The sequence below is a fragment of the Leopardus geoffroyi genome, chromosome C1, assembly GCF_018350155.1.
Source record: "Leopardus geoffroyi isolate Oge1 chromosome C1, O.geoffroyi_Oge1_pat1.0, whole genome shotgun sequence".
In the NCBI taxonomy this organism is placed as follows: Eukaryota; Metazoa; Chordata; class Mammalia; order Carnivora; family Felidae; genus Leopardus; species Leopardus geoffroyi.
In genome coordinates, this window is record NC_059328.1 from 203,274,531 (window position 1) to 203,287,954 (window position 13,424).

The 13,424-nt window shown below is 57.7% G+C and overlaps 1 protein-coding gene across 1 annotated transcript; it reads left to right on the top strand.

The window, feature by feature from the left end:
* Positions 1-496: 496 nt before the first annotated feature.
* WNT10A (Wnt family member 10A) lies at positions 497-12,788 on the top strand. The gene is made up of 4 exons (XM_045481291.1): positions 497-994; positions 2,043-2,305; positions 8,788-9,167; positions 11,595-12,788. Exons 1-4 carry the CDS (start codon positions 885-887, stop codon positions 12,090-12,092), a joined length of 1,251 nt encoding a protein of 416 aa, XP_045337247.1. The 5' UTR covers positions 497-884; the 3' UTR covers positions 12,093-12,788.
* Positions 12,789-13,424: the final 636 nt, after the last annotated feature.

The window sequence follows — 13,424 nt, forward strand, 5'->3', positions numbered from 1 at the left end:
GCCAAGCCTGGGAAGTCCCTCCTGAGGTGGGAGAGGTGGGCAGGGGGGCCAGCCCCTCCCCTCCAGTCCCTGCAGGTGTGTATATTGGGGAGGACCGCTCCCCGACAGCTGTGTCTCAGCCAGACACACACACTTCGGAGTAACACACACCTTCTCACACAAACCAGCGCGCCGGGCACTGGCATCTCCACGTGCACGCGCGCACAGACCCCAACACCTCTCCTTCCCCAGCCCTCTGCACCCCGAGTCCGGAGCCGAGCCGAAGGGCGCTGTGGCCTCAGGACCCATACACGCCTCCACCCCCCCGTAGTGACGTCACCTGGGGTAGAGCCCTGAGACACTCTGCGGGGGGGGGGGGGGGGGGGAGGAAAGGGGAGGCGGTGGAGCTCCCTGAGCCGGGACAGTCACTCACTCTCTGGGCGGTGGGGCCGGGCACAAACAGCGCCGTCCCCTCTTCAACACCACCCGCCCCCCCCCCCCCCCCCGCCCTCCTCGCACGCCCTCGGAAGCACAGGCTCGTGGCGCTGCTCTGGGGGGCTCCCCGGCACCCAGGCTCTCATCCCCAGCCCGCAGCACCTCCGGGCCCCCCTTACCCTCGAGAGGCACCGGGAGTTGTCGCAGGGGGGCCTCGGGAAATTCCCCGGACCCCTGTGCCAGGAGGTGCCCGGTGCGCCCGCCCGCCCCCCCACCCCGAGGGCGGTGCCCGGGGGCGCTGCCCCATGGAGCGGGGAGGCGGGCGCCGTCTGCTCTCGGAGCCGTGACCCGAGTCGGAGCTCCGTGTCGCAGCCGCCCCGACCCCCGCGGATCATGCGCCGTCGCCCCTGGCTCGCCGGTCCCGCCGGGCTGTGAGCCCCCCACTCCTGGCCCGTCACGGCCCGCGCGCCATGGGCAGCACCCACCCTTGCCCCTGGCTGCGGCTCCGACCTCGGCCCCAGCCGCGGCCCGCGCTCTGCGCGCTCCTGTTCTTACTGCTGCTGGCTGCCGCCGTGCCCAGGTGAGCCCTCACCTTACGCCCCGCCCTCCTGGAGAGCTGGGACCCCCAGCCACGGGGGCCTCCGGCGTTCCCGCTGGGGCAGGGGACCCTGGAAGGAGGGAGGGACAGTGTCTCAGAAAAGAGCTGGTGCCCAATGAAAGACAGTGCCCTCACAGGAGGGGGCTGAACTGGTGACAGAGTATGGGCAGTCCAGGGAGGCAAGGCAGTGCCCAGGAAAGTGATGGCTACTGGAAGAGGAGGTGTGTGTGCGGAGGGGAGCAAGTGCCAACCTGGAGTCCATGCCAGGCCAGGGGAATGCACCCCTACCCCCAGGAGTAAGCTCAGACTGCGTTGCTCCTCCTTGGAGATCGCTCCCAGACACGGGCATGGGTTGGGGGCTGGAAGGGAGTAGTTCAGGTGGGGTCACTGTGACACTGCAGCTGGAAGGGTTCTGTGTGTGTGTGTGTGTGTGTGTGTGTGTGTGTGTGTGTGTGTGATATTGTGAGCCCTGCAAGCTATGTTATTAAATAGCAGTCTGTGTGTCCACATATGTGTGAATGTGCGAGCTTCTGGATCAGTGTATGTTAAGATGAACACGTGTGTATGCTTGTGAGTGTCTTTGTGTACGTGTGTATAACGATGCCTGACTGAAGCGTGCATGCGTGGAAGTGTTCCTGGGTCTGGGTGGCCATCTCCATGTGTGCAGCAGGGTGTCTGTGTGACTGTGACTGTCTGAAACATGTCTTGGGAGTGGTCTCCTGGGGATCGCTACGTATGTGAGCATCTATGCCTGGGGATGTACTTATGAAATACCGTGTACGCAGGCATTTCGGATGTGTGTCCATTTACACGTTAACCTGTGTGGGTGTGCGGCTGGCTGGGTGGTGTTGGAGGAAATGAGAGGATCAAGGACAGGAGAATGCTTTAGGAATATACATGATGGGCCAAACCTTCAGAAGCAGGCGTTGGAGAAGAGGAACTGTGGCCTTTGGGACTGAGTGTAACTTGCTGAATGGGGCCCTCCTAGCTCCCCAAAACACTCACCCACACCCAACCCCCACACCTGCAGGTCTGCACCCAACGACATTCTGGGCCTCCGCCTCCCCCCGGAGCCTGTGCTCAATGCCAACACGGTGTGCCTAACGTTGCCGGGCCTGAGTAGGCGGCAGATGGAAGTGTGTGTGCGCCACCCCGACGTGGCCGCCTCAGCCATCCAGGGCATCCAGATCGCCATCCACGAGTGCCAGCACCAGTTCCGGGACCAGCGCTGGAACTGCTCTAGTCTCGAGACTCGAAACAAGATCCCCTACGAGAGTCCCATCTTCAGCAGAGGTAGCTGCCCCTCGCCCTTGCCCTTCTGCCCACCCCACTCAGCACCCCACCCCCAAAGCTATCTGCCAACCATCCCCACTGCCTCAAGCTGGCAACCTCCCCAGGTGCCCATCTACCAACCATGCTGCTCCTCTGCTCTTTCTGGTCTTGGACAGTCCATGGGGGCCAGCCAAACGGGGAAGATGTGTCTCCAGCCTGCGCTGGGTGGGCTGACCGTAGCAGGTTCCGTGCCCGAGAGTTGACTCCTGGGTTATCCTGCCTGGTCATTGACACTGTATATCTCAAGCCTGGGAAATATAAGTATCTGTCACCTTCCTCAGTTTACCCTCTACCCTCTAGTAAACAGCACTTGGGATGGAGAGCCCGTGATAAAGTACCCAGAGTCAGTACGGAGGACTTTTGCCAAATGGGGTAGGTGAGGGAAGCTGGGGCAGGTAAAATGTCTGTACTTCTGCAGAAGCTCTTCCCGGCAAGGTACACCACCAGCCTCTGTGTCATTCTCACCGCCCCCGAAAACCTTCTCTGAATCAGAGGCACTGGGTGTGTGCCCGCCTCCTGCCCAGCAGGCCCGACCGCCCTGCCAATCCCTCTTCCCCTCACAGCCCAGAGAAGCCACAGCCCGCTCCCTGTCCTCCCTCTGTGACTTCTGAGTGACCCAGGGCCCACCCTGACAACCCTTAGGGTTGGAGATGGCAGGAGGCCTTGTCACTCATTTCTGTTCCCACCCGTCTCCTGCCCTGGTACCTAAGGCCTTGCCTCAGGCCTTTTGGGGCAAGATAGGCGTTATCCATCTCTCCTCTCAGCTGCTTGAGTGGGACAGTGTGGGGACCTGGCTCTGTGAGACTTGTCCAATTTTCTTGCCCAGTGGAGGAGGAGTTGTACTCCTATATTCTGTGCCCTTGGGGTCCAGAGGCTTCTAGGAGAGTCAGACTCTAAAGCACCCTATTCCGGAAAGAACTCGGCAAGCCGGGGCCTTTCCCTTTTCACCAGGACCCCTACTTGCATCCCCTGGGCCCCCAAGTCAGGGGCCACCGCCGCCTCCTCCAGCCCGGCCCCAGGCCGCCCGCCCCGCCCCCGCGCGCCCTCCCCACCTCCCTCCCCCGCGCGCCCGGGGCGCTGTTTCTACCCGGCCGAGCCCAGCCCGACGCGTGTGGCGGCATGCAGCCGCGAACTAATCCCCGCGGGCCGCGGCAGACGGCTCCCGGCCCGGGCCGCGCGGCTCTCCAAGGGGCACCCCCGCCCGCCCCTGCCCCGCGCTCCAGCTCCGCCCGCCCTGCCGCACCCGAGCCCCGCCAGCCGTCAGTCTGCTGCTGCCCGGGACCCCCGGCGGGGCGCCCCTCCCCGGTCGGCCCCGCGCTCGCCCACGCCAAGTGACAGGCCCGTGCCTCTCTCCTGCCCGGGCCGGGCCCCGCCGGTGCTCGCCGCCGCCGCCGCGCGCCTGCTCCCACTCCGGGTTTCTAGGTCACCCGTGCGCTCCCCGACGCCCCGTTTTCCCTCCAGCACCCGGGCCCGGGAGGTGAGGACACTGGAGGCCTTGCTTTGCGTTTTGCTCGCGGGGGTTTGAATAGGCGCTGAGGTTCTCACCCCTGCCGCTCCAGATGAGGCAAGGCAAGACAAGCTCTTCATCCCTCTTCCCGGCCACGGTGTCCCCAGTTCCCCTCTGGGCCTCCTGCCCCCTCTAGATAGAGCGCGCCCACGCGTCCTGATTACTTCGCCCGCTTGAGGCCCGTGTGGCTTGGTGGAGGACGTGGGGTCTTTGAAGCTCAAGGGTGAGTTCAGAGCGGTGGAAGCACGCGGGGTTGGCGCGGTGCCAGGCGCTCCCGGGTTCACCTGCAGTTTAATAAGCGGGAGGTGAGCTGGGGGGACTGGTAGGGGGAGAGGTTAGGGGTGGAGGGGGGGAGACTTGCCGGGGCTAGCCAGGGCGGGGCAGCGCCCAGCGCGTGGGGAGGGGCGGGACAGCTGCGGCCGGGCTCTGGCAGGGGGGCTGGGCTCTTTCCTTTGGCCTTGGAACACGGTCCTACCTATGTGGCTTTTGCTCCTGCATTGAGACATCCCATTTTCTACCTGTCCCTCCTGGGAGGGGACTCTAGGCTTCTGGAAGAAATTGCCACTTTCTCTTTCCAGGGGCCACCATTACAGCCCTCTCTCACTCCGTATCTGTGTTCACCCTCCTCTGGGGTTATGTCCCTGTCCGTCTTGGCCCATCACTTCGAGGACTACCTAAATTTGAATTCCACGGGGCCACTCTTGGTGGCAGCCATTCCCCTGGACGGGGTCCTTCCCCCAGTTCCCCTTCTTTTCAAGTTATGAATTGTCCCATGTGGGGTCAGGTGACCTGTTTCCCCCAAGTGGAGTACTGGTTGCTGACCGCTCTTCCAACCCAGACTGCCAGTGGGATTCTCTTCAAGGTGCACTCTGCCATGTTTAAAATTCAGAGACTGCAGGGAGGAGGTGGTCCCTGGGACCTGCCACCTTAATACTGTTACTGCCATCTAATTGTCCTGACATCTCCCTGAAAATGGGTTGGGCTGAAGGGATAGAATTCCAGTGAAGGAGAGAAGAGTGCTTGACCACCTGGAGTGGACAAGCTTGGGAAGGCAGGGCCCAGACCCATCTGGAATGGATGGAAAGAGGGGGCATGAGGCTCTGTAGCAAGCAGGGTTCTCAGCCCAATGGAAGCCCACAGTTTGAGAGTCTGGCCTCTGTTCTCCAAGGCTCTGGTTCTTTCTTCTCCCACCTCTCTTTTACATTCATCCTTGAGGAGTCTTGGTTTTATGGCTAGGCCTCCAGGTGTGGGGTGCGTGGTGGCACTCAGATGAGGAGAAGAGGCACAGGCAATTATATCCCAGGATCACCTAAAGTTCCATTATTCTAATAGCACCCAATGAATTCGCTAATACTTATTAAGTACTTGCTGTTTGTCTGGCACTGTTCTAAAGCACTTTATCTGTACTTTAACATCCTCGAACAATCCCCATGCGATAGGTCTTATTAGTATCTTCATTTTACAAATGAAGCTAAGAGAGGTTGGGTAGCTTGCCATTAGTCACACAGCTTGTAAGTGAGCTATAGAGCCAGGACTCAAATGCAGGCCAGCTGTCTTTAGAGATTGCACTCAACCCCCTGCCATACTGCCTCCCAAGCTCCCACCATGTGTCCAGAGGTGAGTGGCACAATGGAGTAGTCCAAGAAATGAAACTCACATGTACACACACACACACACACACACACACACAGATACCTACCTTTGTTTGTACAAACGTGTAGCCACATTCAGTGTCACCCCTAAGTGTTCCCACATGCACACAACCTCTTCCTCTCTCTCAGGCCAGGCACATGAGCATGCACAGATTATATGCATGGAGGGAATGGAGACCAGATCTCTCCCCTTCCCTCCCTCTTTGACTCAAATAGGCGGGGCTCAAGCTTCTCTGACCCCTCCTGGTTCCCACTGGCTCCTGAATCCTCTCTCCTCCATGCTCCCCTGCCCTCCAAACCTCCTCCCCCAGCCCCTTCCTGGCCGTTGGCTGCAGCCTGAAGGAGCAGCTGACTCCACTTAGATGCTGGCAGTCCCTGTCCCAGATCAAAGGCAGGATGGCTAATTGTGCGTCTTAACAAGCACCCCCCCCCTCCCTCCATGCTCCAGGCAGCCCAGCTGGCCATGGCCCCACCCCTCTCCCCCTCCAGCTGGCCAGATGGCACAGTGCCTGCGTCTGCCCCAGACAGCCGGGGCCAGGACCGAAACTGGGGCCCTGAGTGGGAGCTGGGGGCAGAGGCCCAGCAGTCTGGACTTCTCTGAATCTTGGATGTTGGAGCAGAGGGTGGTCACACAAGCCCTGCCTGGTCACCACTAAACGTGGCTGTGACAGCTGCCAGAGGCCATGGGATGGTGTCTTTAGCTGCCTTGGGTAGGTAGGGGTGTTCTATGTAGACTGGAGACTACATTTTTCCAGATTCCTCCAGGCCTGCCTCTGAATGTAAAGAGCCTGGAAGATGGTGGTTGGCCTGGAGGATGGTGGTTGGTCTAGGCTGGCACATCCCCCTAGACCAGCCTCTTGCTCTTTCTTGGTGCTGTGCATAGATAGGGCCATGGAAACTGGAAATTGGGCTGGCTGGGTTTCTTACTCAGGAACATGTCTTCCCTAGAGCCAAATGTCCTTTAGCAGCCAGTTCCCAGGCCTGGGAGCTGAGAGAGCTGGGCCTGGGTCCTGCTCTGGTTCTGCTCTGTAACCCCTGTGACCTTGGGCATCCCCCTTTTGCACAGTGTGTGTGTGTGTGTGTGTGTGTGTGTGTGTGTGTGTGTGTGTGTTGGAGGGGGAGATGATTTCTGAGGCTTGGGCTGCTTCTGGAAGTCTGATTATTGCCATTTGTCCTAGGAGTGGGCTAATGACTCCCCTAGCAATAAGGGAAGCGCTCAGAGTTCCACAGCTAAAAGGCAAGGGATAAACACAGGGTGTGCTCCCCAGGGACTTAGGTCTGCCATTTCTCTTGGGCCCTACATCCCATGTCAGTGTCTACTCCTCTTTGGCTCCCACCAACTCCCAACATCCCTTTAAAAGGCTCCAGCCCAATCCTCATCCCCTCCTGTCTGTTCATAGCTGGGCTCCTTACGGAAAAGGTCCAGAGATGCCACAAGCTGGAGAGAGAAGATAGATAGGGACAGCCTGCTTCATGGGCTTCTAGTGGCCCATGTGATTTATTCTAAAATGGGTCTTGAGCTTCTGGGCTCTGTCCCTGACTGGGGAAAACAAGAAGCAATGGCCTAAAATTACAGCAGTAGTGAGTGAAGTCAGACAACAGGAAGAAATTCTCAATAATGGCTAATGTTTGTGCAGTACTTACTATGAATAAGGTGCTCTTCTAAGTACTTTAAATTTACTAACTAATTTAATCCTTGGGACAAAAATGAAGCAGGTAAAAACAATCTTGTCTTGCAGATGAGAAAACTGAAGCACAGAGGTCAAGTCACTTGGTCAAAGTTGGGTAGCTATTAACAGTTAGTAAGTGGAAGAGCCAGGATTTGAACCCAGACAATCTGGCTGCTTGAGAGTTCATACTTTTAACTACTACACGTTTTGTCAAGTTTTGTTGTTGTTGTTGTTGTTGTCGTCGTCGTCATCGTCCTCGTTGTTTTGGCTAGACAAGAAAAGGAGGACAGGACCCTATGATGCAGAGGGTGAGTGTGAAGGGTAGGTTTGGGCTAGGGTCTCTGTTCAGTCCTGGTTGGCTCTCTGAGGGCTACAGGAACTCCCAGAGCATGTCCTTCCAGGCTTCAGCACTAGGGTGGAAGGATCTAGAGTTTTTTTCCTCTGAATCTCTGGCCTCCCGAAAGCCATCAATCCCCAGCCAGGTCTGGGCTTCCACGACAGGTGCCTATGGCACAGGTGAGTTCTCCTCTTCATATGGAGGCTCTCATTGCCCTTGGCCTCTTCTCCCACTGCCCACACTCTCTCGGTTCCAGAGGCTGGTCAGAAACTTGTAAAATGCTGCTAGCTGGTCCCCTCTCAGATGCAGAATAAGGAAGAAGCAGCTTGTGGGGCCAGGAGCCAGACCATCCTCTGTAAGTAGGCCTCCCCCTGCCACAGGCCCAGACCTTCCCAGAGGATGGATCAGGCTGAGAACACCGAGGAGAAAAGTAGTGTAGACAAGTCCTGGGCCCCTGCAAGTGGTCGTCAGGGGCTTTGTGCTCCAGAGCATCAAAAAGAAGGTGTCTGCCTTAACTCACCCTTCCCTCTCAATTTTCAACACTCCTGCAGGGCAATGGGCTTATTTCCAGCATTCCTCAAATAACCTCTTCAGATGACCTAGACCCACTGCAGGCAGCGTGGCTGGGCAACGCCCGTCTCCGAGCAGATTTTCTGGGATGTCCTGTGGACAGGAAAAGGGGAAACTCTGCTGGCTCTTTCCTCTGCCTCTTGAATCTGGCAGTCAGGGAGTGTTCTGTAGTGGGGCCTAAGGGGGTGGCACCAGGCAGGCAATCTTGGGGCCGGGAGCTGTCGGAGGACACCCTCCTCTTAGTTACCCTTCTGCCCATGAACATCTTCTGGGGCCTGGAATTCTATCTCTAGTCATTTATTTTTTAGCTTAAATTTTGCCTTCTTTCCGCAGGCTTATTTTTAAATTGCAAATATCACATGAGAGGTAACAGATGAAGTCCCTGATCTGAAAAAGAAATGTTTCCCAGATACTTTATGCCCAACGGGAGAGAGGTAGACACGAATTCTGAGCTTGCTAAGGGTGATGTTAGCGGAACAGGGAGTGAAGTACAAAAGAGGACTCTGGGGAGACCTCCCACACTCCACCCTGCATGCAGAACTTCTGATGTGATTTCTGCCCCTCTTTGAATCTGTGTCCTTGTGCCAGACCTTCCCCCAACACTGCGCCTGCATTTCCCCTTTGTGTGGTAAGAAGGTTGGGCAGAGAGGGCAGAGGGATGAACGTGGAGGCCCCTGAGAGTCCTTTCCCTGGATCTCCACCCTCAGGTTTCCGAGAGAGTGCCTTCGCCTACGCCATCGCTGCAGCGGGCGTAGTGCACGCGGTGTCCAATGCCTGCGCCCTGGGCAAACTGAGGGCCTGCGGCTGCGACGCCTCTCGGCGCGGGGACGAGGAGGCCTTCCGTCGGAAGCTGCACCGCCTGCAGCTGGACGCGCTGCAGCGCGGTAAGGGCCTGAGCCACGGGGTCCCGGAACACCCAGCCCTGCCCCCTGCCAGCCCGGGCCTGCAGGACTCCTGGGAGTGGGGCGGCTGTAGCCCCGACGTGGGCTTCGGGGAGCGCTTCTCGAAGGACTTTCTGGACTCCCGGGAGCCTCACAGAGACATCCACGCACGCATGAGGCTCCACAACAACCGAGTTGGGAGGCAGGTGAGAGCCCCACACCCGCCTGGGCCTGCTCCAGATCCCTCTGCCTAGGGCTCCTCCCTTCCCCCCAGGCCTTGCTCTGGGACCCAGAGCTCCCCCCTTACTCAGCAACTCTCTCATTGTCCCTGCCTAATCCAGTCATCAAACATGCATTGGATACCTACTGTGTGCCAGGCACCGGACTAGTCTGGGATGCAGGGATGAGAAAAACCCTGTCCGGGATCAGCCTGCTCCCTTTTTTTTTTTTTTTTTTTTTTTTTTTTGTGGTGAGCACTGGATGGGGGGGTGGGGGACAGGGCTGCAGACAGGGCCTCCGGGGCCTTGGCCTTGCTCTGCCTCTCTGTGGCCTCCCCTATAAAGCAAGAAGGTTGAACTGGGTCATCCAGCTCCCTAGTCTCCCCTGCCCTGGCCCAGCTCTAACGTTCCATGATTCTGTGCTATCCTATGCTGTGACCCTCTACCTGTTCTCCCAGCCTTTCTGTGCAGAATGAGGGATTCCTGCAAGGGGAGGTTCCTCAGGGCCACTGAGGTCCTATGTTATGGTTACCTTCCTCCTTTTTCTCCCTATCCTTGAATGTTCGTACTCCCTCAAAGGTCATAAATTAAAAAAAAAGAAAAAAAGAAGAAGAAGAAGAAGAAGAAGAAGAAGAAGAAGAAAAAGAAGAAAGGAAAGAAAGAAAGAATCAATCGCTTGCATTTATTGAGTGCTTACTATGTGTTAGGTACCGTCTGGAGCACCACACCACATCACATATTAGCCTTCTTAATCTTTACAACTACCTATGAGGGTGCTAGTAGCGGCCTCGTGTTCAAATATGGAAAGTGAGGTACAGAGAGATGAAGAAGCTTGCCCAAGGTGGTGCAGCTGGTAAGGAAGGGATAGAGGCGGATTCATCGCCAGGCAGCTGAGCCTTTCGCTCCGCAGGGTCGTCTGCGCTGGGTGCGTGCCTCCACTAAGATGCCTCCTTAGCCTTCGTGGTAGCCCAGCACCCTCCTTTTCTGGCTGTTCAGCCCCTATGCCTTCTCTCGGCTCTGCCTGGCCTGCTCAGGCCTCCTTTCTGGCTTCCCCTCACCTGGCCTGGCACCTGCGCCTCCTGACTCCCCTTTCTCCTGTCCTCTGGGCCCGGTGCTTCACCAACTCCTTCCACAAAGACTCGGAGCTGATTCAGCTCTTCCCATCCTGACTTAGAGGTGAAGTAAACTGAGGCATATCCACCCTCGGGTCACATCCAGCTTCCACCCAGCCCTGCCCTATTAGTGCAGCTCTTTTCCCAAGCTTCCATGCTATCCCAGCCCATACCAACAGTGCCTCCTACTCCTCGTTAAACTGGTTAATTAATGGCTGCTGTCTGTGGGAAGCGAATGTTCTGGAGCCGTTGGCCAGCCGAGGCCCTGGGCTCGTTCCTCCATGGTGTTGCCACCACAGGCTGCACCTACAAGCTGCGGAGCCCTTTAACACTCAGAGGGCAGGGAGGGTCTCTCTCTTCTGGCCCTAACCGCCCAGGTGTGAGGGCCCCAGATCACTGCTCTCCCTGTCTGCCGCTGTGTTTTGGAATGGAGTCCCGGGAAAGGAAGATGTCTCCAGTGTCTCTAATGAGGATAATGTCAAGGGGTCCTTTGGGAGGAGATTCCAGGGCAGGTTGAGAGTTGGGCAGGGGGTCGGTATACCACACCCCTGTAACGACCTCCCTTGGATGCTTGGGAACTTCTCGCTTTCATTGGGCTGAGGGTCTGGCTTTCTGGGGGCTGCTCCCATTCTGTATTCAGGTAGAGCTTTTGGCCCCGGTTGGTGCTCACTGTTCCCTAGGAGGAACTGTGACATTCAGCAGTGGGCAGAATAAGCTCCAGCCGGTATAATGGGGTGAAGGGGAGACTCCTCAGCTCCTGTCCCCTCCTTAGGCTCCCTGCAAAGGGCTGCAGGGCCCAGAGGAGGAAAGGGGCTTTCTCAGCCTCCCCGCAGCCCCCACTCACAGCCTGGATCGAGGCCAGAGGCTTTGGGGATAGGATACAGTGGGGCCAGCAACCCCCTGCTTCTGGCCCCCACCTGAGGGATGGAAGGAGAGGGAATTTCCCTGAGGATCTGGGATCCCCCCTCAGGAAGCAAGAGCCTCCAGCCCCAAGGGCCCCCTGCAGCTGGTGGGAAAGGAGAAGAGGGGAGGAAGGAGGGAATTCCCCCAGGACCTGGCCTTGTGGGAGGCGGATGGGAGAACAGCAGAAAAGCAGGCGGAGTTCTTCTCCCGACTGCCTGGCTCAGGAGCTGTGCGCCCGCCTCCCCACTCTGCCCCGCTTTGGGCCTCAGCTTTTGCATCCTTTCAATGGGAGTCGGTTTCAGAAGTCTCCGAGGAGATTCTCGCAGGCCAGTGCCTGCGCTGGGAGGAGGGCCGTGGGGCCGACCGCGGGCGTCACCCCTCGCCGTGCCTCCCTCTGCAGGCGGTGATGGAGAACATGCGGCGGAAGTGCAAGTGCCACGGCACGTCAGGCAGCTGCCAGCTCAAGACGTGCTGGCAGGTGACGCCGGAGTTCCGCGCCGTGGGGGCGCTGCTGCGCAGCCGCTTCCACCGCGCCACGCTCATCCGGCCGCACAACCGCAACGGTGGCCAGCTGGAGCCCGGCCCCGCGGGGGCCCCCTCGCCAGCCCCGGGCGTCCCGGGGCCGCGGCGCCGGGCCAGCCCCGCCGACCTGGTCTACTTCGAGAAGTCGCCCGACTTCTGCGAGCGCGAGCCGCGCCTGGACTCGGCGGGCACCGTGGGCCGCCTGTGCAACAAGAGCAGCGCGGGCCCCGACGGCTGCGGTAGCATGTGCTGCGGCCGCGGCCACAACATCCTGCGCCAGACGCGCAGCGAGCGCTGCCACTGCCGCTTCCACTGGTGCTGCTTCGTGGTCTGCGAGGAGTGCCGTATCACCGAGTGGGTCAGCGTCTGCAAGTGAGCGGAAGGCTTCCTTCCCCTCCCTGAGCCCGGCCCTGTGCGGCTTGCCATCTTGGCCCGGCAGCAGCGTCGCCCTGGCTCCTGGGAGAGGAGTTTGGACCATCTGATCCGATAGGAACCTCCCGTCTCTGAGGGTCAAGTCTGCAATCAGGGGAGAGTCCAGGCCTGCCTGGACCCCACCACTCACTTCTGGGGGGTCCAGGACTGATTTGCCTCCCTGCTTCTTGCCCTAAGCTTAGCCGGCTCAGTTGGGCTGGGGATTGCCCGACACCCACACCAGAGGGCAAGTGTCAGCCAGGCAGCCTCTGGGCCTGTCTCCTTTCGTGCCTTCACCTCTAACCCTGGAAGCTGAAGGGCAGGGGAAAGATGATTAGAAAAGAAGAAAAGGACGTAACTGAGCTGAAGTGATTCTGTAGAGGCCTAGGATGCCCTCCCCCAAGGGCCTCTGTCCCTCATCATTCATTTAACAAATATTTATTTTGCACTCTTTGTGGCCTGGCACTCTGCAGGGGACGATGGGTGCTGGGGAGACAGATGTGAATAAGAGAGACACAGCACCCGGCCTCTTGGAGTTTACATTCTGGTTGGGAGAGAGGGACAATAAACAAGTAAATATACAAACCAGGTCATCTCAGACAATGCTCTGTACCACGAAGCAAATAAAGAACGGTGCTGGATGTAGAGTGATGTGTGGGGAGTGGGGTCCTTTTAGTTTTTATTTTTTATGTTTGCATTTTAAAAGCCTGTTTTTATTTGAGTACAGTTGACACGCAATGTTACGTTCGTTTCAGGTATACAACGTAGTGATTCAACATCTCTATACATCTGTCACCATATAATGCTATTACAATACCATTGACTCTATTCCCTATGCCGTGCCTTGTAGTGCTGTGACTAATTCATTCCATAACTGGAAGCCCATTGTCTCCCACTCCCCTTCACCCATTTGGTTCATCCCCTCGCCCACCTCCCCTCAGGCAACCATCAGTTTGTTCTCTGTGTTTATAGGTCTGATCCTGCTTTTTGTTTGTTCATTAATTTGTTTTGTGTTTTAGAGTCCACATAAGAGTGAACTCATGGGGTATTTGTCTTTCTAGTCAGACTTATTACACTTAGCATAATACCCACAAGGTCCATCCATATGGTTGCACATGGCAAGATCTCCTCCTTTGTTATGGCTGCATGTATACACACACACCCCACATCTTTTTCATCGATTCATTTATTGATAGACACAAAGGTAGGAGTGTGGCCTCTTTAGATAAAGTCATTGGTCTGAGGAGGCCTCTCTGAGTTATGTTACTCATGCTGAGACCTCAGTGCCGAAGATAGC

Coding starts and splice junctions, on each gene's coding strand:
- WNT10A (XM_045481291.1), top strand. CDS start 885: ATGGGCAGCACCCACCCTTGCCCCTGGCTGCGGCTCCGACCTCGGCCC. Junction 995..2,042: donor CTGGCTGCCGCCGTGCCCAG/GTGAGCCCTCAC, acceptor CCACACCTGCAG/GTCTGCACCCAACGACATTC. Junction 2,306..8,787: donor GAGTCCCATCTTCAGCAGAG/GTAGCTGCCCCT, acceptor CTCCACCCTCAG/GTTTCCGAGAGAGTGCCTTC.